Source organism: Etheostoma spectabile, chromosome 6 (genome assembly GCF_008692095.1).
Source record: "Etheostoma spectabile isolate EspeVRDwgs_2016 chromosome 6, UIUC_Espe_1.0, whole genome shotgun sequence".
Lineage (NCBI taxonomy): Eukaryota > Metazoa > Chordata > Actinopteri > Perciformes > Percidae > Etheostoma > Etheostoma spectabile.
The window spans coordinates 2,544,018-2,567,572 of record NC_045738.1 but is presented as its reverse complement, the minus strand read 5'-3'; the positions used below and the strand labels follow the sequence as shown (position 1 = coordinate 2,567,572).

General features: G+C 38.5%; 1 protein-coding gene and 1 long non-coding RNA gene across 10 annotated transcripts in view; one reads left to right on the top strand and one right to left on the bottom strand.

Moving 5' to 3' along the window:
- The window catches only part of triob (trio Rho guanine nucleotide exchange factor b), a 121,418-nt gene that overhangs the window by 46,723 nt on the left and 51,140 nt on the right, over positions 1–23,555 (top strand). For all 9 annotated transcript variants that reach the window (XR_004332295.1, XM_032517632.1, XM_032517635.1 and 6 more), the window contains 14 exons: positions 5,877–6,068; positions 7,320–7,451; positions 7,983–8,213; positions 9,630–9,752; positions 10,476–10,667; positions 11,747–11,916; positions 12,584–12,758; positions 17,564–17,759; positions 18,553–18,719; positions 21,162–21,281; positions 22,331–22,429; positions 22,666–22,758; positions 23,014–23,163; positions 23,309–23,423. Coding sequence is in view for 8 of the 9 variants with exons in the window: in XM_032517632.1 (XP_032373523.1) it covers positions 5,877–6,068; positions 7,320–7,451; positions 7,983–8,213; positions 9,630–9,752; positions 10,476–10,667; positions 11,747–11,916; positions 12,584–12,758; positions 17,564–17,759; positions 18,553–18,719; positions 21,162–21,281; positions 22,331–22,429; positions 22,666–22,758; positions 23,014–23,163; positions 23,309–23,423 (2,155 nt within the window). In the remaining variant the exon portion in view is untranslated. The remainder of the gene's footprint in view (positions 1–5,876; positions 6,069–7,319; positions 7,452–7,982; positions 8,214–9,629; positions 9,753–10,475; positions 10,668–11,746; positions 11,917–12,583; positions 12,759–17,563; positions 17,760–18,552; positions 18,720–21,161; positions 21,282–22,330; positions 22,430–22,665; positions 22,759–23,013; positions 23,164–23,308; positions 23,424–23,555) is intronic.
- Positions 515–1,766, bottom strand: LOC116690578 (uncharacterized). Its single transcript, XR_004332296.1, has 4 exons — positions 1,739–1,766; positions 1,520–1,626; positions 1,238–1,389; positions 515–691 (listed from the first exon to the last, which is right to left on the bottom strand). It is a non-coding gene; the product is annotated as an uncharacterized LOC116690578 (long non-coding RNA).

The following is a 23,555-nucleotide window of genomic DNA, read 5'->3' as shown; positions in this document are numbered from 1 at the left end:
CTAATTGCGACAAAAAACAATTGACCGGAAAATGTGTCAAATCACTGATATTTCACTTTTCAAAATGACAGATGGTACTGAATTATACAGTCACACATATATTTACAATACACTAGAAACATACACACATACAGTACACAGGCGGGTACAGTAAGAGTGACCACCGCCCTCTCCACCCATTCTTCCACAGGAAGCAGAGTTCCCCTTCCTGTTGCTGGCTGAATGGAAATACATAGTATCAGATTGCGTGTGTCCTTTTGTTTCTGTGTGTTCCCAGTACATGTGAAAACGTATGGAAGAAAAAACAAGATGATACAACCCAATTACCTGAACATACAGTATGTGTGCCAGTTTCCACTGATGTCTAAACATTGGCATTGCTGGTTTTAAAACCTGCAATGCATTGAAATTCATATTAGCTTCATCAACTTTATATTGACGATTAAAACCAAATGGTAGTCGTGACTGTTTGCAATTATGTAAGTTATAATGTGTCATGCACAATACAATAGATGGAGTTATGTTACTGTTATGCCCCCTATGGGAGACACTTAACAAATGCAGTTTGGGAATGAAGGAGTTTCTCAACCCTATTAACAGTTAAAGATATATGAGTTTCATACCACTTCCATTTTACACTTGGTGAGACATTTTGTGGCGTGACTACTGTGTCGCAATTGTACGAGGGAACCTGTCATATTTTTGGTTGAAGAGAGAAAAGTAGATTTTCTTTGTTCTGCAAAAAAAGGAAAATATTCTTTTACACACACACAAACAAATTTATTACTGAACTTTTTTTACACTGCCCTGTAAGGTAAAGGTACTTTATTGTCACATACACATACTGTACATGTAGGGAAATTCATTCTCTGCATTAAAGCCATCCCTCAAGGGAGCAGTGGGCAGCCATTTACACCCTGGGACCAACTCCAGATCTGGTGGAGGTGGGGTGGGAAACCGGTGCAGAACACTAAACTCAACACACATACAATCTCTACACAGAAAGGATGACCTGGTTTTGAACCCAGAACCTTCTTGCTGTGAAGTCACAGTGCTAACCATTGGACCACTGTGTTGCCCTGTAATTGGACATGGAGACAAATTGTTAAAAAGCAGAACTAAACATTAAATATACCTTTACAAAAAGTAACACACAATAATCCAAAAAACCTAATCTAAGAACATATAATGATATGAAAAATGAATAGTTGTGGAGTTGTGGATATATGATCTAAACAAGTGGTTGTCCCTTTACATTGTAGATGTGTCATTTCTGCCCTCAGGGAAAGTTACATTGCTTGTGCAATTCCATGAGAATGGGATGCTGCAGATTCCATCTTCCAAGAAGATCTTGCTACCCAGATAGAATGATCCCTTTTTCATGTGCTGCTGTGAAGGCATATAAAGTTGTTAATTAAGATTGTGCCAATTTATACCCTGAACTTTTTAATACGGTATGTATACGTGTGCACACATGGACACACATACACACAGACAGATCAGTTAATCTATTCCTCACCTCAAGCATGTCATAATTTAGTATGAACAGGTCATGCCCAGTGACACAATCAAAGTTGTCTGTGCTGGAAACATGGTATAGGGATCTGGAGAGGTTTGTCAGCTTGTCTGTAAAGATGAACAGTTGATAGAAAATGGTATTTATAAAACATGTAACCATTATTTTTGCACACTTTCACTTATTCTGAAATTCTGAGTCATATGTTCATTGACCACTCACCTTTTTCGTTTTTCAACAAAAGGTTTTCCTCAACTACCTTGTTGAACATTTCCATGTGGATCTCACAAAAGCTGCCATCTGTTAAAAGAGAATATGTAAATGTTTTGGTCATTTTAAAGAAGTCCCTTTTGTACAACTAATTCAGGTACGATCCCCAGCAACTTAAAAACTTTAAAAAACTTCTCTATTTTCAAATATTACCTTAGGCAGGCTTAACCAGTGCTATACATTAATACAGTGTAAAATGTATGCAGTGCACTTTTTTCATATTTTTTTTTACTTTTGGGGAAACATATGTTGCATCTTTATGGTTGTGATTTCATAAAAGAAAGTTCGAACTCACAGTAAACGCTCAGACCAAGCAGCCCTCCCAGTAACAGAATACACAGCAGCATCAGACACAGTATAGCACGCCTAAGGAAAACTAATCAGAATATGATATAATGTTATTGTGCTGTAATTTACCAGTATGATTTGTTTGTTTGCATTTTCTTTATTTATAGTATTTGAATTTAAATATGGACCATACCTAATTGGGGCGTTCCTTGTCCTCTGTTTGCCTTTATTGAAGGGCGTTGGATAGTGATGTATCTTTCAGGTAGACTGATGGGTGGCTGGGCTGTGGTCGGCTTTTGGTTGTTTTGCGGTGGTCTGTTAGTTCCAACTTTCTCTTTTTTCAACTCTTCTTTCTTCTGTCCTGTTGAATCCGGGCCTGATTCAAGTCCGCTTGAACCCTTATTTCCTCTTAAATCAAGACCGAGTGTATCACTGTTTTCATAAGTGTCGTCATGTTCTGACCATTTTTCAGAATCCATTGTCATGTATTCCTCATCAGCACTCTCTGCTCCTACAGGACTCTCCATTGTTGAATTGCATCTCTGTCTGCCCGTGACTATGTGTGTCATGTTTGCCATACTTTAAATACTGTATATCTGGCTTAATACTAATGAGGGACTTCATTGGAAGTATCGGACAGGGCAGTCACACGCCTGAGGCCAAGGCTCCGCCTCTCACCATCTAAAATTGTTCCATTTTGCATATACAATCAATAATAACTAATAAAATCTTAAAAAGAGCGGATTACCTGGGAACAACATAGAGATGCAGATGCAACTGATGCTGGGTAAATAGAAGGCTACTGTAATGACCAAAGTCCCTGGAAGGTGTAGCTATAATCACTGATAGCACGTTACACTCTCTCTGTACAATTATGTAAAGCCTACAAATGTGTGCAATACAGGTTATACAACACAAATGATCCATTTTGCACCATATATTAAGTACTGAAGAAAAATGGAAACAACTGGAACTTTCCTGAAGGGATGGGGAGGATTTGCCTTCAATTTGTATACGGAAGATAGTTGTAGAGATATGGCATAATTAAGTAAAACTATGTGCTGTAAGATAAGAAGTCTACCAGTAAACAGCGACAATTATTCAAAGCTGTGGTTTACATTGTTGGGATGGCTTGTTGTTGGTAAGCAGGAGAACTGGAGACAATGACTACAAAAAGGCAAATCTGGCAAAGCATTATGTCAAATTTCCAAACCTAAAGTTTACTTTGTGTAATGCTGACACACAATTGCATCAGTGTTGCAGATAATGTTACAAGTTAGGGTTTTATTCTTATATGTTTTTTTTTTCTTTCTTTGCATTAGTAAGTGTACTTTGTGAAAAGTCCAACTAGTGTATGTCAGGAGCAGCATGTTTTCTCAACTCTTCCTGCCCTAAGTGACACTAATGCATAAGCTGCATTGACTGAGCTGGCTTTAACTTCAGGAAGTAAATGGCTTTTATGCTGTTTGGCCTTCAGAGTGAATTTTGAAAATGTTTAGGAGGAAAAAGCTAAAGGACATCTAACTCAAAACACATAAGACACTCGTTCCATTTGATTCCATACAGAGCGCTTACCATACAGTAATTCTGCTAACTCGGTGGTTCCCAAAGTGGGGTCCTTGTGGAAGTGCAAGGGGGTCCCCGGCACAAGGGGGAATAATTTATTTTCACTATAATTTCATCCATAAGTAACACAATGGCACCATGAATGACTATTAAATAACCACAAAATCCTATCAGATGGGGGCCTCTGGGAAAAAATCTTGTCAAATGTTTAATGTTTAATTTGTGTCAACGTTAATTCACATATCTAGCAATGCTGAAATTTATTGAGGGATTTTTAGTATTGTGCATATTGGGGACAATAACAAAGGGCCCTATGATAGTGGATACATTTTACACCTATAATGTGGAGTGTAGAATATGGACACTCAGGGCTCGAAGAAAAAAGGGCACTATTCAATTCACTTAAATTAAATTTTATTTAAAGTATCAAATCATAACAATAGTTACCTCAGGACACTTTACAGATAGGTAGAAGAGTACTCTGGTTACAGCCTGGGTCTCTTTATCGCCTTTTTTGCAAGACAGGAGGTATGTTATTTTCTGTTCTTGTGGACATTTGTTCATCTTATTCTGTAATTCATTCACAAAGCAAATACTACCGTGGCCTTATTTGTTTTCCTTTTCTAGATTAACTGATTTCTGGGTCAAACGTATTGCCCTCCTTGTTCTCTCTTTCTCTCTTGTCTTTTCTCCTTTTCCTCTCTCACATCAGGTTTGAGTTAGGAATACCTTCTCCCTATCTCTGCCCTCCCCCTCTCCGTCCATCAGTTTGTGAATAAGGGTTTTACCACCCAGTGTGTTCCAGTAGTCCAGCCTCTGTTATTTAATCTAATTCATAATGATCTACAGATGGCTCAAAGGCCTTTAGGCTTTTTGGTTGGGACTCTGGAACTCTGTACTTCCTTTCTGCTCCAGTCCCCTCCTCCCCTGTATGTGTATATGTGCTTATAGATGGGTGTTTTCCTTTAGGTCCTTTTGTATCCTTTCCAAAAATCACCATAGTTTCTCATGGTATAGTACACATGAGATCTATAGTAACTTAGAGATAATGTTCTGGTTATATTTAATTTGGGTCTTTGTACAATGTAAAGTAGGATTACAGTACTACTACTGCGCACCACTATTCTTTTATATATCGCAATGTACCAACTGCTATGTGTTTGAGAAGAATTGGAATGCCTTGATGAAGCACACCACTGTCCCTATTTTTATTGAGCCAACATCAGACTATCTGGTGCTTTTACTGTTAAAGTCGCAGTGCCAAGATTTTGCTGGATTTTGTACATTGGAAAATGTCTCTGCTTGGTTAACGTGCAAAACTCCTGCAAGTAAAAGTAAAGCTATTTAAACCCATTTTAAACCCTAATTTGAGAAAAGGACACATCAGAAATCATCCCAAAGCCTTATTTAAACAAAACAAAGCCCCAATCCAGTGCAACTTCTATGAAAACTCATAATGTGTGTTCTTTGAATCACCCAGCCTCTGTCTGAGGACTGAGGACTGTAGCTGGTGTTTGCTTCATCTTTACTCACCGATGTGATTGAAACAAGCAAACTAAGAGCCATAATAGGCTCCAGGAGCAGTAATTGAATCGAATAATAACAGGCTGTTAACACAGTTGTTAATTAGTGTTTGCTGATCCATGCCTATCTACACAAGACAGCTTGGAGCCCATATATTAAAAAAGACTGAAAGATATGAGCCAAATGGGTTTATTTTCATTATTCACAGGGGCATGCCTCCCAAGTGAATTACTTTTTAATGTCCACAGGGTGTGTAGATGGGGTAGCTCATGACAATGTATTGCATACATTGCAATATACTATAACTTGCTATGTACGGTCATGTATTTGTGGCTACTATATTTCACAAACACACTTTGATTGCTTTGTAGACATACAGCCAATGTTGACTGTTTAAAAACATGGTTTCAGCTTCATGCATCATGGCACCCAAAATGAGACCGCAACAAAATTAAACTGGCTGCCTGTTGATTTACCTGGGGGCAGAATGCCCAAATAGTGACATTACACTGAAACACATTGTTCATATGCGTCAGTACTGCCTCAACTCAGGTGTCTTTATATTTAAACCACTGCACTTTGTTTGTAACAACTTTGTTAGCACATATTAGCATTCACAGATAATTGAACAAATTATATATATTTTTTAACTGATTTGACTGACTATTTTAATCTGTGCCATCTTGCTTCTCTACCTCTACCTTGAACACAGAATGTGTATGTGAACATCAATCGCATCATGTCGGTAGGAAACCGGCTTCTGGAGTCAGGCCACTACGCCTCCCAGCAGATCCAGCAGATCTCAGGACAGTTGGAGCAGGAGTGGAAGGCCTTCGCTGCAGCGCTGGACGAACGCAGCACCCTGCTGGAGATGTCTGCCAGCTTCCACCAGAAAGCAGACCAGGTACAGACACACAACGACAATAGACACACAGAAAATCAAGTACAGTTCTGATGATGTCAAACAAATTGTGTGTCTGTGTGTTAAAATAAATGTGTATTCTTTGTTTAAAGATATACACAAAACACCATTTAAATAATCAATACTCTTTTACAATGTTTTGCTTACAGTTGCATTAACAATGCATTAGTTGGTTTTTGACACCTATTGTTTGCTGGATGGCCTCTTTTCTGTAAATTGTTCAAGACGTCCTTGAAAGCTATTGATTTTTTTGTTGTCAATGTTAGTGGACAGAGTAGCATTACAGAGAACATATTGTATTTCATGTTATTTTTGAAGTAAAACAGTCTCTAGTATTGGTTCATTTAGTTGCTAGAAAGCTTATTTCTCATTGGTCAGGCTCCAGAGACTCTTTTCCATTCTACCTTTCCTAAAACAGAATAATAACCTTTCAATCATTACTACCTCAAAGCCTTCTACAGTTCTCTCTGCTCTTATTTTTTTGTTGAACTTTCTCTCTCTTTTACTTCATTCTCTCTTGCCCTCTATCTTTGTCAGCCTTCCTGTTTCCAACCATAACAGTTTGGATGCCAAAACCTGTATGTTGAGCTAGTTTGGCTGTCGGCCGATCAAGAGCTATCGTAATCCACTCTTTTTTTTCTATTTTAATTGGCTTGGTTTGACAGTGTTTAATAGGAAGCAAAACTGTGTCTGAACTCTGCATACATACTAATAACATTGACTGTGTTACTAATAAAATGTTAGTGTGCACATTTTTGAGATATTAAATATGGCGTCACTTGTCACTACGCAATCAAAGCAGTTTCATTTTATTCACTATCTTGGTTTTATAAAAACAAATTCAGATGTGTCGTTGTAATAAAGCCATTGTAACGTTGATTTTATAATGACAACAAGTTAGCAACTCTGCTGTATTTTTACCAAGGGTTACTTCTGCTTTGATACAGTAAGCCCCGTCACAATGGATGCTGCATTTTACTTACCAACTAGCATGCAGAAGTATGTACTGTAGTGAGTTAATATTAGTTTCTTTAGAGACAGCTAAAGTTTGAGAACAAATCAAATCAAACACATGTCTTTTCAACGACATATCTAGTCTGTGGTTTGACTGGCTATTCACATGTTAATAACATGTATATGATATAATGGTTAAGTTTTTATATCATTGTATGTATATACATACTATATGTATGCATGTCTGTACAATGTTTGTGTTGTGTGTTCTCTCTCCAGTACATGAGTAAAGTGGAGCCATGGTGTAAGGCATGTGGTGAAGGAGAGCTGCCCTCTGAACTCCAGGATCTGGAAGACACAATCCACCATCACCAGGGACTGTATGAGCACATCACAACCGCATACTCTGAGGTCAGTACACATTTGTGAGCATGCAAAACACAAACATACTATATATGCAAATATTGATACCACCTTTGCAGAACCTTAAAATAGGACTGACAATTATCCAAATCATGTATTCAAACACATGCTGTCAGTACAATATAACACAAACTCAACAATATAAACCCTTTCCATGATCCATTTATTTATGTTAAAATGTAACCAATGACATACAACAATGGAAATTGATGTTTATGGAGAGGGACAAAATGTAGATGACATTGAGCATTATATATAAAACAGAGGTTACAGTCATTTTTAAATGTGTTCAGGTTTAAACAAATGAGAAAAATAGTTGACCGCAGTTAGTGAGGGGAAATAAAAAAAAAAAATTTAATTATACTAATAGATTTATATTATTTTAGCCTAATTAATATGTTCTTTCCATTGTAATTTTTTTAACTACAATGGAACAAGCTGAGACTTGAGATATTTTATTATTCTCAAGTGAGATACATGTTTTTTGCAATATGTCAAACTTCACATCATCTTTTACAGGTAAGCCAGGATGGGAAGTCGCTTTTAGACAAACTACAGCGACCTTTGACCCCAGGAAGTGCTGATTCATTGATGGCGTCAGCTAACTACTCCAAGGCTGTGCACCACGTCCTAGACATCATCCATGAGGTGCTGCATCACCAGAGGCAACTGGAAAACATCTGGCAACATCGCAAAGTCCGCCTGCACCAACGGCTGCAGCTGTGTGTCTTTCAGCAGGATGTACAGCAAGTAAGAGACAGCAGCTCTTTGGGCTTCAGCAAGTTTTGTTGTGTACACATGGGCTGACATGCACACTCACACATACACAGCAAAGACTACAGTAGAGACCAGAGAAAGTGCCTCATCTAGAGAGCCCCATTAAAGAGAAGTCTAAGTTCCTATGTTCCAATTAAGTACCCTGTCCTTTTAAGTCCATTAAGTAATGTAAAGCACTAACAATGCTGATACCTATCATATACACACCTTTCCTTCCAAAACATTTTACTAAAATCAATCAGCTCATTGAGCTTTTCACAAGACTTGTCATTGTGGCAGTTTTACTCAATTCATTTGGATGATATTGAATCTGGAAAACCTTAGTGTTTGTGTAAAGCTAATATTGCTGTAATAAGACTTTTTTTTACTAGCAACGGTACATAATATACTGTACCAATAGTAAATAAATAAAAATAAGAAACTGTTCAGACAATAGGCAAATAGAATAGCAACACATAAGTGATGCTTCCCCACTATTTTTTAATGGTTATAAAGATCCAATAAATGTTTGTCTTCTTGCTAACATTCCATACTGGATAGCAGAATGTGTGATATTATATATCATATATTTATAATATCATCAACTTCAGCTTCTTCAAAGCCTTTTGGGCATGAACTCTTATCTACATTTCTACCCCCCACCCCCACCCCCTCTCTCTGCGTCGTGCTGTACAGTTTCTCTGCGCTTCCTTCTTTCCCGTCTTCCATCCACTCTTTCATCACTCTTTTCTCTTGGTAGTGGTATCCATGGTGATGCAATTTACTGTCACATAAAGTGTCAAGGGCATTGTGCACATGTTCATATGTGTGTTGTCCCATCAAATATTCTCACAGAGCCTTTGAAAGCATCATGAAAATCCCTTTCATTGTCCCACATAGAAACAGATGAACTATGACCATCTGTTTAATAGATAATAAGGTAATTATGTACAAAGATTTATAGCTAATCTCACCCACAGTGGATATGTTGACAATTTGCACTGCTCTGGATTTCCTATTTGGCAAAACCTTATTGTTCACACTTGTGCAATTTAAACATGACAGACTGCAGAAGGGGGAGAAAAGTAAAGAAAGGGGGATAAGCACAGTGCGAGACAGAGGGGCGAGGGAGAGAGAGAGAGAGATGACATCTAATGACTACTGTAATGCTAATGTGATCTGAATACTGTCATGCTAGTCAATTGCCCCCCCTACTGCTCAAACAATTATACTGCATTCTCACAGTGTTATGTAGTTGTGCATACTTAAACTGTGTGTGTGTGTGTGTGTGTGTGTGTGTGTGTGTGTGTGTGTGTGTGTGTGTGTGTGTGTGTGTGTGTGTGTGTGTGTGTGTGTGTGTGTGTGTGTGCGCTTGTGATCTATCTATCTGTGTGTGCGTGTTTTTTCAAGGTGCTGGACTGGATAGAAAACCATGGAGAGGCCTTCCTCAGTAAACACACTGGTGTTGGGAAGTCTTTACACAGAGCCCGGGCTCTGCAGAAGAGACACGAAGACTTTGAGGAGGTTGCACAGGTCAGTTCTAGGTCCAAAGTGTTAACGCAAAAGCAAATCTTGATCTTGTGATATACTTTTTCCTCTAGGCAATAAATGTGCCTATTATGGAAAAAAAACATGCTTGTCTGAAGGCTGCATTCCCTTTTGTAAACCTGACCTCAAATCTTAAGTAAAGTCATTTGTTAAAGGTCCCATGACATGGTGCTTTTTGGATGCTTTTATATAGACCTTAGTGGTTCCTTAATACCATATCTGAAGTCTCTTTACCAAAATTCAGCCTTGGTGCAGAATTAAAGCCACTACAGCCATGTATTTGAAAGCCCAAATTCTCTGGGCGGGCAAAGCAGGGAAAAGGGGAAGTAACCTTGGCTCTTATGACTTCATAAGGGGCAAGATTCCAGATCGGCTCATCTGAGCTTTAATTTTCTCAAAGGCAGAGCAAGATACGCAGTGCTCGGTTTACACCTATCACCATTTCTAGCCTCTGGGGGACCATAGGCAGGCTGTGGGAATGCATGTTAATGTTTAAAAAAAACTCATAAAGTGACATTTTCATGAAATGGGACCTTTAAAGAACAGAAATTCTTATTAAATTATCTACATTTGACGTTGCTGTATTGTCCTAGACAAATACAAAGCTACAAAGATTTAAGCTCTTAGAAGCTAAAGAGCAGTTTGTCGTACCAGTCAAGTGTATGTAATACTGTACTCTCATAAATGTACTTCTTGTTAACGTCTTAGAACACCTACACCAATGCTGACAAATTGCTGGAGGCAGCAGAGCAGCTGGCTCAGACCGGAGAGTGTGACCCAGAGGAAATTTACCAGGCTGCCCACCAGCTAGAAGATCGCATCCAGGACTTTGTGCGGCGTGTTGAGCAGCGTAAAGTCCTCCTGGACATGTCTGTTGCCTTCCACACACACGTCAAAGAGGTGTGTTTCTCCTCTCCTCCCCTCTCTTCTGCTCTCCTCTATTCACTTTCTCACAACAACTGACTCATTAGTCATATTCTGATGCCTCTGATATTCCACGGTAATATTCGGCACGTGCATGTGTTCCAAGCAAGTCTGCCTCAATCTGCCTTCCCCTTCCCTGTGATAATGACAGTGATGCCTCTAATGTCCCTTATTATTATTTAACCTTATTCCTTAAAAAATAAATAAAGAACATGCAAACTAAACATGTGCTGTGTGTCTGCAGTACTAATCACTGCACAACTCCCATAATGTAATTCCTCACACAGTGTTATGAAAGACATACACTGCACATCTTTGACTGTCAAAATTAACCTCTGTACACTGATATAGCACTGTACTCGGCATGTGTTAACACTACATTCTGTTTACCCAAACTCATAGAGCCAGTCAGAGGCATGGTGTTATTAATGAAGCTGGTCTTTAGTGTCCATATGGACTAATCTTCTTCATCCCATCTGTCAGCTCGCACTGGTGCAGGTCTTGTTGTGTGTGTGTGTGTGTGTGTGTGTGTGTGTGTGTGTGTGTGTGTGTGTGTGTGTGTGCTTAAATGTTTCCAACTCTCCATCATCTCTTCTAATTCTGTGTGAACCTTTGGATACAGTCCAGCATGTTGAAAGGCAACAGACAGTACATTGCTAGATAGGGGATTCATCTGCACGGATATTCTTTAAATACAAAGATGAAGTCACTCCACTCCAAAATGCTTTATCTCTTTTTTTTTATAAATCTACATTGGAGACAACAAAGAGAGGGGCAACCTACTATGCGTAGTTGGCAAAAGATTTGTGTGACTCACTGTTAGAAAATGTCCCTCAGAGTGTTTATTGCTTCTTCTACCAAACACTGAAAATGAGTTGATTTTAGCCTAATCTAAAATTAGGCAATAATAAAAAAAATTTTGTGATAGCAAAAACTAACCACTTAGCTTACTCATATATATATATATATATATATTTTTCTCTTCTCTTTAGAGGTGTGTACACTAAGTGATGCTGCATTTTAACTGGCTTGCCTTGACTGTCAATCCCTCTTAGCTATGGACGTGGTTGGAGGAGCTTCAGAAGGAACTGCTGGATGATGTGTATGCAGAGTCGGTGGAAGCAGTGCAGGACCTGATCAAGCGTTTCGGCCAGCAGCAGCAGACCACCCTACAGGCTACTGTCAATGTCATCAAGGAGGGAGAAGACCTCATACAGCAGCTCAGGTGACAATTATTTATACATGCTACACTAATGTCTGCATACTTTAATATATAACATACACTGTAGGGTAAGCCACACTCATGCAGTTAAGTAACACATACAAACACACTCCAGTTGTATCCAGAATAGGTCAGAGTGACACCAATACAACAGCACTCCTGTATCACTGAAAATAAAAACTTATGTAATACCAAAACTAAGGAATGCAAAGCCTGATTTGACATTTTGGCAACCATATTGTAGTGAGACGAAGGTAAAATAAATACGTAAGCTAAGGAGAAGGGACAAAGGGTATTTTCCTGAATTGAATAAGTAAATTGAGCAAAAGAGAGGGGAACTTATTCAAATGCAGAACATTTAGTTTTCTTTTACTTCCTCAGGGAATTCTCCGCAAAAACTGGGCACCAGGGCACCCAGATAGCTCAGTGGGTAGAGCGGGTGCCCACATACAGAGGTTTGCTCCTCGACGCAGCGAGCCCGGGTTTGAATCCGGCCTGTGGCCCTTTGCTGCATGTCTCTCCCCCTCTCTCTCTCCCCCTTTCACATCTTTGTCTGTCCTCTCCAATTAAGGGATAAAACCCCAAAAAAATAACTTAAAAAAAAAAAACTGGGTACCACATCTCTGACCACAAATCTCTTAAATCCCCTGCATTTGACCTCTCTCCACAGAGACTCGGCCATCTCAAGCAACAAGACTCCTCACAACAGCTCCATGGCCCACATCGAGAGTGTGCTGCAGCAACTGGACGAGGCCCAGGGACAGATGGAGGAACTGTTCCAAGAAAGGAAGATCAAGCTGGAGCTCTTCCTCCAGCTCCGCATCTTTGAGAGGGACGCCATTGACGTAAGTAGGCGGGAGTTGGAGGCTCGGTAAATGATGAGTAATTATCTTTGCTTTATCCTGCAATGTTCAGGCAGAAGTGGGAGTGAGCAGATGAAATAGTTCAGTAGAAGATGGGATTTGAGGGTTGCAGATGGTTAAGAGAGCAAGTAAGGGGTGATAGTGGATGAAGCATGTGCAGTACTGTATACAATGTCTCATTTACTTTGTAGTTTTTTTCTTAAATGCAATAAGTGTCAAGGGAAACACTGAAAAAGCAAAATGACTGTGACTCTGAGCTGATGGACCATTACACAGTAAAAGAGCTTGGTGGAATTCACAGCGATGCTCTCACAGAAAAGTATTTAGTTCCACTTGATGCATCTCATCCACTGACTTATTCCAATTTTGTTTCCCCTTCCCCAACAAGCAAATGGCTGCATTGTATCCGCTAACTCCTTAACGTCCCACTGTGAGAGTGAATGCTTTTCTCAACTAGTGCTCAGATATGATAACTGTTTTTTCATGAGAATGGTAAAAAAGTGTGTGGAAAGTAAGCGTTTGTGTAAGTAAGCGTATTTTTTTTTTCACGCCAGCAGCATGGCTCTAGGGATGGCAGTGTCGGCGTGTAAACATATCATGTCAAATATCTTTATATCTGCTGGATGGCACAATATTTAGTGAGATTCTTGGTTACCAGATATTGAATTCTAATAAGTTAAGTGATCCCCTGCCTAACCTAAATGTTAAACTTTGGTTTTACAGCCTCACAGAGCCGTTTGCATTGCTATAGATGTTTCATTATATAGATTTAAATGCACAATATCCATGTCAGAATTTTTGGTTTAATGTAATTCTTGCCAAACCTGATTTTACAGACGTAATTAAAGGCTATGCAAATTTTGTATGTTAATGATCAGATGATTATGAGATATTATTTTTTTTAATTAATAATGAGAAACTCTTGCTTTACCTTTCCTGCTATTGTCAGTTGGACTTTCTAGACACAGACTAAACTAAGATGTGGTAACACAAAAAAAAAAACATAATCTGCACATTGTGCAGTGTTGCACAGTGTGAAAGCATATGGTGTTTTGTTACTTGGCTGCTTATAAATTAATTCTCCTCCTCCGAATATAAGTTCAGTGGTTGGTTTCAAGTAATTTGTGTCTGTATTGTAAAGTCCAAAAGAACAGATAAGTCTTGCATGAGTCCTGCTTGTCAAGTCAGGGAATGCTTGTTGAACACTGAAGTAAGCCCATAGACAGATGATTAATATGACACAGTGCTCAAGCATGAAGATGGGTGGAGAAGGCATTTGTCTCCTTCCACTCCCTGTCCACACACACACACACACACACACACACACACACACACACACACACACACACACACAAACACACACACACACACACACACACACACACACTCCTTCCTGGCTTACATGAGTGTGTGTTTGAGGTAAGGGCATGGATTGAGGTGAGACATACACTTGTCTTACAATGCTTTCTTCTTGGACAATGAGTTCTGAATCAGTTCAGACCACAGAGGGAAATAAGAATTGGTCAAAGGGGAGACTTATGTCCTACGTTAGTTAGTTTCCGCTGTGTTGGTAGCTGTGGGAGATGGTCTTTTTGCACGCAGAGGGCGTTTTACTCAACTGCATGAGGAGAGCAGAGCAGAGTGCAAATGAGTCCTTGGTAAGTTTCTACTTTGTGGCATGATTTGTAAAATTACAACAGTGGTTAGAATGGGTATTATTTTACTCCGCTATAAAAGGTTTGATAAGATTACTCTGTGTGCTAGCCAAGAAAGAGATTTTATAGCAGGGCAATTTCTATAAATCCAAATTTAAGTCAAGCATGCTTTTCTACGTGAACAGAGAATAGTGCTCTTTATTGCAAAAGAGGTTTAATTTCCTTTTTGTATAAACATACTTAAAAGCCACGTTACCTCTTTTTCCTTTTGGGCATTTTTGGTTTTATTCATTTTGTGTTTAAATGAAGTTTTATGCCAACTGTTATCGTACACACTGGGACTTTCTCCGTGCAATCACCATTGACAGGTTCCAAAAGAATAATTGTTCCCTGTAAAACTGTAGCTTAGTGACAGCTGGTAAGAGGTAAACCTGAGAATAAGTACTGATAGCTACTCGGTTCTCTGTTGCTCAGAATTCATTGTCCGTATCATGAGAATTAGAGGGAAGTAACGTTTATCCTACTCAAAGAAAAGAAGTGGAAGAGAGAAATGTTCCTAAATGTAGAACTGTATTTACTTAGTACAGTTTTTACTGTACACTTAAAACTGAATTTTCTGTTTGTGTTTATTCTGTCCTACCTCTTAGGAGCAGTTGGCAGCTATTCCCTGGTTTTGCCTAAATGTTGCATATGACAAATAGTATAATAATTCACTCAGCCTGCAGTAAATTGTAATTGCAAAAAGGCAGCACCATCTTTTTACCAAGTTTACCATTTAAGTACTGTTGCTGCACCATGAATCAAATCTCTATTTGTAGCACTCTTGGTATTCTAACTTACATTGACAGGATTGTATTAGTTCTAGCAAAGTGAAGTACATGATAGCACAAAAATAGCATGGCCTGAGAGGATCAGGTTCTCATACAGATATTCACTTTTATGTTTGCAATCTTCTTACTTAGCCATTGCTTTTCTATCTGATCTTTTTCAAGATTACAGATATGCAACCACCAATGCTCCTCTGTCCCTCTTTACATCTCTCCAACTGTTTATTTCTGTCCCACACACTGGACTTTCCTTTTCTAACTCCATTCACTTCCTTTTTTGGTCTTTTTAAGATAGCATGTTCTGAATTGAAGAGGACAGCTGCTAAATCATCTCATTTTCATTTATGCACACAGATCACATTTTACAACTGTTGAACTACTGCATAACATATTCCCATCACTTACATTTAACTCTCATAGACGTCCAGTTGTCAGGGCATGGTAACTCCGAACGTTTCAAATTAACACATTTTTTGACATTAGTTTATCTGCTTACAGAACAGCTGAATTTAGGACAGACGCTGCGTTCGAACCGTTTAAAACCACGTCACTAAAGTAGCAGAGAGCATGAATGTTGACATTTGATCAGTTTTGTCTTTCATGAATTATGTTATGGACAAAGTACTGTACATATCAATCTCAAATGTGCAGATCTTACATTAAGATAAGCTTTCACCCCACACCAGATCCCAAATAAAGGCCAGTGGTTCAGTCTTTTAGAACAATGTAAAGTCCTAAATAAAGCCTTGGAAAAACGAGGAATTAAATACGTTTTGTATACTTGTAGAATAGGCTCACATGATTTTATGTTCTCATATCATATTATCAATACAAAAAAGATACAATACACTCGTGCCAATGTGCAATGTTCTGCTCTTAATTTTACTTTTTACCAGAAATAATGCTCTAACTCACAAATGAACTACTCAATCTAACCATTTTTATGTAACTTCTTCTTTGTTCTCAACGTTGCTTTTAATAAAACATAACACCTCCTGTAGATTTCACACAGTAAATGCCTTCCAGGATAGGGAGTTCACAGCAGCACACAGCAGTGGCAGCATTAATTATGTCAAACAGAAAATAAGAAAAATAAGGATTATTACATTTGCATGACAGCTATAATAAAATATACTTTCACAAAATGGGGAAATTGTAATTAAAATCTGTATCTAGTAACAGTAGTAGTAGTAGTCTTGATAACAGATTATCTCTTTAGATAAAGTAACTAAAGCCTTTGCCACTATTTGACAATTTAACGTAACTCCAAATGCCCCGGGGCAGTTTGTGACTAAATTCTAAAATTAAGTGTCGACTAGAAGACCTCCTTTAAAAAAGAAAGAAAGGAAAAACATTGACAGGCAGAGCTAGAAGGTGCCAGGATCAAGGTGCCCCTGGTATCATGATTCAGTCTGCGGGGGCAGTCAGAGACAAGCACTGACATCTCAGTACATCTGCTCTTTCAGCCATGCATCACCAGTGTAATATGTTAGCTGTTATTATGCCAGTCAACTTAAGTGATGGGTTAGAGCAATTAAACTGTCTGACTTGGTATACAGAAATTCTCTTAATCATAACATTATGTGGATAATGGAATGGATGTTTCTGTAGTTTACAGTCCTTTGAACATTTGTGCCGGTAAATAATTCATGTAAAGCATCTTGTTGTTTTAGCAGTCTAATGTTTGCACCATGAAACCTTTTCCTGGGTTCACATTCAGTCAAGGGCCTTTGTCACACATTATTTCATGTAATCATTCCCATCCTCCATTATCCCTTTTGACTGCCAAATGAAGTCAATTATCAGAATCAGGATCAGAATACTTTATTGATCCCCTCAGAGAAATTATTTAGTTGTAGTTGCTCACAGTTGCATTCAAGGTGAAAAATAAGAGTAAGAAAAGAGCAAGTGTATAAAGAAAAAAAGTAACATAGCTACAATAATAAATAAATAAAAATGTCAAGTAGAAGGAAATTAGATTAGGTTACAAGTAAGATTATATTAAAAAAGAGATGGTTTCAAATGGATTGTACAAATTCTGTTGTAGTGCAGTGTCAACATAAATACAGTACAGACATAAATAAGTACAGTAAGTAAAAGTAACAGCAGTGGATACATAAATAACACCTTTGTACATGTAGCTGATACATTATGCAATTGTGCAAGCAAAATATTTTTTAACTAGAAATGTGTTTTTGTAATTGTGTTCATACTCTCTCAGTTATTTTCATGAATGATTAAAATGTAATTTTATCTCACCAATTCATCTGAGTTAACCCTTCTTCTTCCCCTTTTCCCCTCTCAGATCATCTCAGACCTGGAGTCATGGAACGAGGAACTGTCCCAGCAGATGAGTGACTTTGACACAGAGGACCTGACGCTGGCTGAGCAGAGGCTACAGCACCATGCAGACAAAGCACTTACTATGAACAACCTCACCTTTGACGTCATCCATCAGGGACAAGAGTTGCTGCAGTATGTCACAGAAGTCCAGGCATCTGGTGAGTGAGGAATTACAAACAGTAAACAACAATAACATATTTTTTTATGAACCTGACCTATGTAGGATACAGTTCTCACATGTTGTAAGATCACTCTGTTGGAACTTCAGATTCGGGTGCATAGAAATAAGATTGTTGGCCAAATGGTCTTTGTAAGAAACTGTAAGAGAGTACAAATCTAGACCTTATGCAAAAGTCTGTCTCTACAGTCAACCAACCACACTGCTACTGGTAGCTACATGGCTACTTAATGGCATAGCTTCCTCTGTATCTTGCCACAATAATAATTTACCAGGGCCAGCCTTTCTGCCACTGAAGCATCATGATTTACACACACTGCAGGAATAAAATCTGAGTACAGATTATGGCAGTGCTAAATTTGTCATCAAACAATTGTGCTGAAATGGCTTTCAGGCATTGTTTAGTCAGCTTTCACAAGATAATCATTTCACAGCTTGCATGGCTTTATGTTATTAAATATGAAAACTGTCTATGCCATTTATGAAGAAAAAAATGTAAATGTAAATCTGAAGCTATCCTGCTGTTGTTATTCTATAGATGCAGGTAATACATAGACCATTAGTTAGATGTCATACCTCTCCTTGTAATTCCACATTGAGTATGTGGATTCAGCATGTAGCAGAGATGTGTGCAGAACTGCTAAATACCTCTTTACTCAATACCCATTTACCCTTGTCAGTAACAGTAAGTGATTATTAAGTGAATAACTACGTAGACACTACAAAAGATAGATTGTTATTTGTAACATAGTGAAAATGTCTACTGAGTGCAGGTGTGGAGCTGTTATGCGACAGAGATGTGGACATGGCAACACGTGTCCAGGACCTGCTGGAGTTTCTCCACGAGAAGCAGCAGGAGTTGGACCTGGCTGCAGAGCAGCACAGGAGACATCTGGAGCAGTGTGTCCAATTAAGGCATCTGCAGGCTGAAGTCAAACAGGTACGTACTTGAAGAAAGAAAGGACAAGAGAGTTTAGTTTAACAAGGATAGACAATGACACAGCCTTAAAGCACTGATTGGAAGGTGTGGGTGGGATATTCAAAAGAACTCTAAAAAAACAAATGTTGAACCTACGGATGTAGGCTTTTTACTTATGAAAGAATTACCCCTGTATTAAACTCACAGTCTGTTTTTGTAAACAGCTGAAACATAAACTTTCATTGTATTTATGATTAACACGTGTTGGAAGTGGAAATAGAGCTCATATATGTGCTCTAATATGACTTCTCACGTGTGCTGTATTTTAGAAGTAAACACACCCAGGGCTGCAATTCATATTGCCGAGGTCAAACCGACTTGTGGAAAGCCATTCAGAAAACGTATTGCTACATCCTAGCATGCGATTACAACAGAGTGTGTTGAAGTGCTAAAAGCCTACAGTATGTTCTGTCTGCACATGACCATGGGTAGATGACTCACCGTGTCAACAATCTCTCTCCCTCCTCTTTCTTTCTGTTTCTCTGTCTGTATTTCTGTATATCTTTCTGACTTTGGAGAATAGTCTGAGCGGTAAAGTTTGGTTTGGTTTAAAACGAAAAATGGAAACCTGCAGCAAAAGAAGACAAATGGGACAGAGAAAACCTGACTTGATTGGGAGGGAAAGAGATGGAATATCAAGGTGTTTTATTGTGTCAGTAAAGAGTATGTCCACTAGTGATTCTCTTCCAGTATTCAATCACAGCCAGAGCATTGTGAGTTTGCAATGTAGCCTACTGATTTCAAAGAAAAAACAAAAACAAACATAGAACCAATTTTCATAACTAGATCTGTTATCATAGTGGTGCAGCCAAATAACAACAGGGTTTATGTTTCAATTTCCACAACATGTAGTGGAAAATTTAACAAAAGTGGTGGCAGATATGAAATTGAGACTAAAATAAACCAAAATAATACCCGGAGAAAACTCCAGCAAAACATTTCAGCAGACGCACTGCTATTGTATTGACTGAACCGATCTGACAGTAAGACGACACTGTGATGCTGGTGTTATTTATACTCATCTATCCACAGAGAGGCAGTGCTATTTATGCAGCTAAGGACTGTAACAGGAATCAATGCAAGTCTGTGCAGCTAATAGTGATTTATAAATCCGAATCTTAAACTGTGGCTTTTAAGATAATGAATACTTTTAAACGACTTCTGGGACACATTAAAGACTACAGTACAATGTTTTTAAATGGACTTCTGAGATTACAGTGTAAAATGCAAAACAACTGCTTTTGCCTTACACGCACTGCGCTACAAGATGGGAAATTACTGCACCATTTTAGACTATGGTAGATTATGGTTGGACACAACCATAATCTGGTAATTGTAGCCTGTATATTTCTGCTTCTGATTTATTTATAAATATAGCCTTTCAATCCTGGCCAGAGATGCACAACAGCTGCTATAGTGTGTTTCTTCTTTCTTTAGCTTCAAATGTCCCACACCAATAGATTTTTTCTAGTTAGAACTGCTTTCTGTATGTCATTATAAAATGGCCCAGTTTATGAATAGGGGTTATGGATATAGAAACAAAGATATAATCACTCTAAGTACAGTAAAATGGCGTCAGAATTGTATGATGAAATATTGGAATACATTATGTAACTCCTATGGTATGCCGTAACATACAGCTGTTTGTTCATGCATAATGTTATGCGTACATGCCGCTGCTCAGATATTCAGTAGCAAGCGTTCATACCTGTCCTGCCTCAGGGCATCGCAATTACAATGGAAACTTAGGCTCTGTTGAAATTGCTGAAAAACAAAGAGGCTGAATTGTGTTGCATCATCACTTTTATAGCCAAGCTTCAGTTGCAGTTCTGCCCATCACCCACACAGCAGGTGTGCTTGCTGAGTCAGAGAGAGAGAGAGGTGTCTTTGACCGATTGTGCTTTACATGCCCTTTGGCTAGAACTAGGCCAACAAACTACGTGCAAATGGGATTTTGTGTTTGTCTGTGTGTGTGAGGGAGGATGGGTCTGCGTAGCTGAAGAGATTATATACAAAGACAAGAGGTTACACCTTTTTAAATTAATTAATTTAAGTCTTCATAGCATAAGATAATAAAGTTGAAGATTATAACGGACAATAAATAAATAAGTTAATTATTACAAAGGTGAATAAATAAAGAAGCTAATTAAAAGAGATATATACATTTATGTATCACTGTATAATTTAATTTCTACCTACATTTATTTGTTTATTGTATTTTTGGGGGCAATTAATTGTATGCTTATTTATTTATTGAGCATTTATTTATTTCTGTATTTATTTTTAAATATGGTAGACCTGGTCCTCCATACATAAGTAGTACAAATAATTAAAATATAATAAACAATAAGAGTAAATAACAAAAGTATTTTTGTATCTGTGCATGTGCTGTGTGTGCTTTAGGTGCTGGGTTGGATCCGTAATGGCGAGTCCATGCTGAACGCTGGTCTGATCACAGCCAGTTCCTTACAAGAAGCTGAACAGCTGCAGAAGGAACATGAACAATTCCAACATGCAATAGAGGTAAATAAAAAATGTATACATAACTTTTCTCTTTTTGCTCTCTTTTCAGCCTCTCTGTTCACAAAGAACCTAGAAGCAACACGTTGATGTCCATGTGTTTTGTACTCTGTTATTTCATTCTTTATTCTCAGACATATCCTAATCCCTATTTTCCTTTTCTTCCCAATTATCATTTTTCTTCATTCATTTCTTTAACCTCCATTTTTCATCTACCTTTTCCCCTCATCTTTTCCCACTTCTGCATCTTCTCTGCTCCGTTTTCCTTCATCCTTCAACCTTTCTGAAACTCACCTCAGGCGTCTCCACCACCTTCCCTTCTCATCACAAGTCACACATGAAATGGAATTATAAATAACTAATATCTCTACCTCTCTTTATTCCCTCTCTGCTTACTTTTCCTCTTTTCATTTCTGCCCTGACTACCGATTATGCAGGGTGCATTTCCTTTGAACTCTATCGGGCCTGGCTTATTTTAATGCAGGCCGGTACCTTACCTACTTCTCCAAAGCTCACATACACACATACACAAAAATGCATATTCAGAAGGAAGCTGTGTTTATGATTATTGCTGATGTGGGACTTGAATTTTAACAAGCAATGCCATAACTGTAGTCCCTGAAACCTGCAATGGCTCCAGTGGGGTGAGAAAATAGTAAGTACCCAGCAGGTGCTGCAGACATTACCAAAGATGGCGGGTAACCCTTCATTCTTCCTTTATCTCCTTCTCCAGTCCAGCAAGAGCAAAAGCCTTATTCTCAGGCTTTCTGTTATGCCACAAAAATCCTCAGATACTGTCGTTTTTTTACTTCCTTATCTCATTTCCTCTCCAGAATGCTCACTCCAGGGCAATCTTTATGACACAGCTATAATCAGACGCTACTTTTATTTATTTAGCCTTTCCTCTGTTGCTCCCCAGCCTTCAACTTTCCACCAAACTGCCCTACAGGATCCAATAGGGTGCTGGGGCTATACTTTCAAAACAATCATTGTGATATAGAGATTCATATAACTCTTTATTTCATTGTTTTTTTAATCTCACCCCCATGCAGAAAACCCATCAGAGTGCGTTGCAGGTACAGCAGAAGGCTGAGGCCTTACTCCAGGCAAACCATTATGACATGGATATGATCAGAGACTGTGCAGAGAAGGTATTGCTCTCTCACCTTTTTATACGTCTCTAAATGGAAACATGACTACTAATGTAGGTAGCATTGTTGCTATTTTAAAGATGCAAGTTGTAAAGTGATTTATTTATTTTTTTCTTTTTTGTTGTATTTGTATATTTCTGTTTGTCTGTGGTGTAACTTTTTAGAGCTGCTAAACTGTGTTGCATTGTTGAAAATAATGACAAAAGATGTATTCTATTCTAATGTTTCACTTGAAGGTGGCAGACCACTGGCAGCAGCTGATGCTCAAGATGGAGGACCGACTTAAGCTGGTTAATGCTTCTGTGGCCTTCTACAAGACCTCTGAACAGGTACTTGTTATTGTGCGTGCGTGTGGGTGCGTGTGTGATAATCTTGAACATGGGTGGGTTTGGGCAAAAATGACAATAAATGGAATCTACACTCTCCTTTGTGAACATCATTAGACCTGAAAAGCCAAAGTATAACCAAAACATTTTTGTATAGTTGGGATGTATAGTTTCACAGGTTGCATGACAGACTGGAACAGGATAAGCTCAGTGTTTCACTGTATAGTGGTTTCATGTGCTGTATCATCTATGTTTCAGGTGTGCAGTGTGTTAGAAAGCCTGGAGCAGGAGTATAAGAGAGAAGAGGACTGGTGTGGTGGTGCTGATAAACTGGGCCCGAACAGTGATTCAGACCACGTCACCCCCATGATCAGCAAACATCTGGAGCAGAAAGAGGCCTTCCTCAAGGTAGGAAAGGCGTTATTTCTATGTATAGTTAAGAAAAGACAAATCACTTGTTATTTGTGTGACTCTAAGGTAAGTTTGAATTATTCAGAAGGATAATATTATTGAACCTGTAAGTGACATTTGTTCTCATTCTGCACACTTGCAGGCCTGTACATTAGCCAGGCGTAATGCTGATGTCTTCTTGAAGTACCTGCACAGGAACAGTGTCAACATGCCTGGCATGTTGTCCCATGTTAAAGCTCCAGAGACTCAGGTTAAGAGTAAGTAGCTATCTCTTTTGCATTTAACAGTTTTTTTATTCTCTATTCACAGAATTATAAATTCAGGTTTTAGGTATATTGTCCTGTTTAATGCTGACGTACAGTAATAAACATCTTGATTAATATATTGTG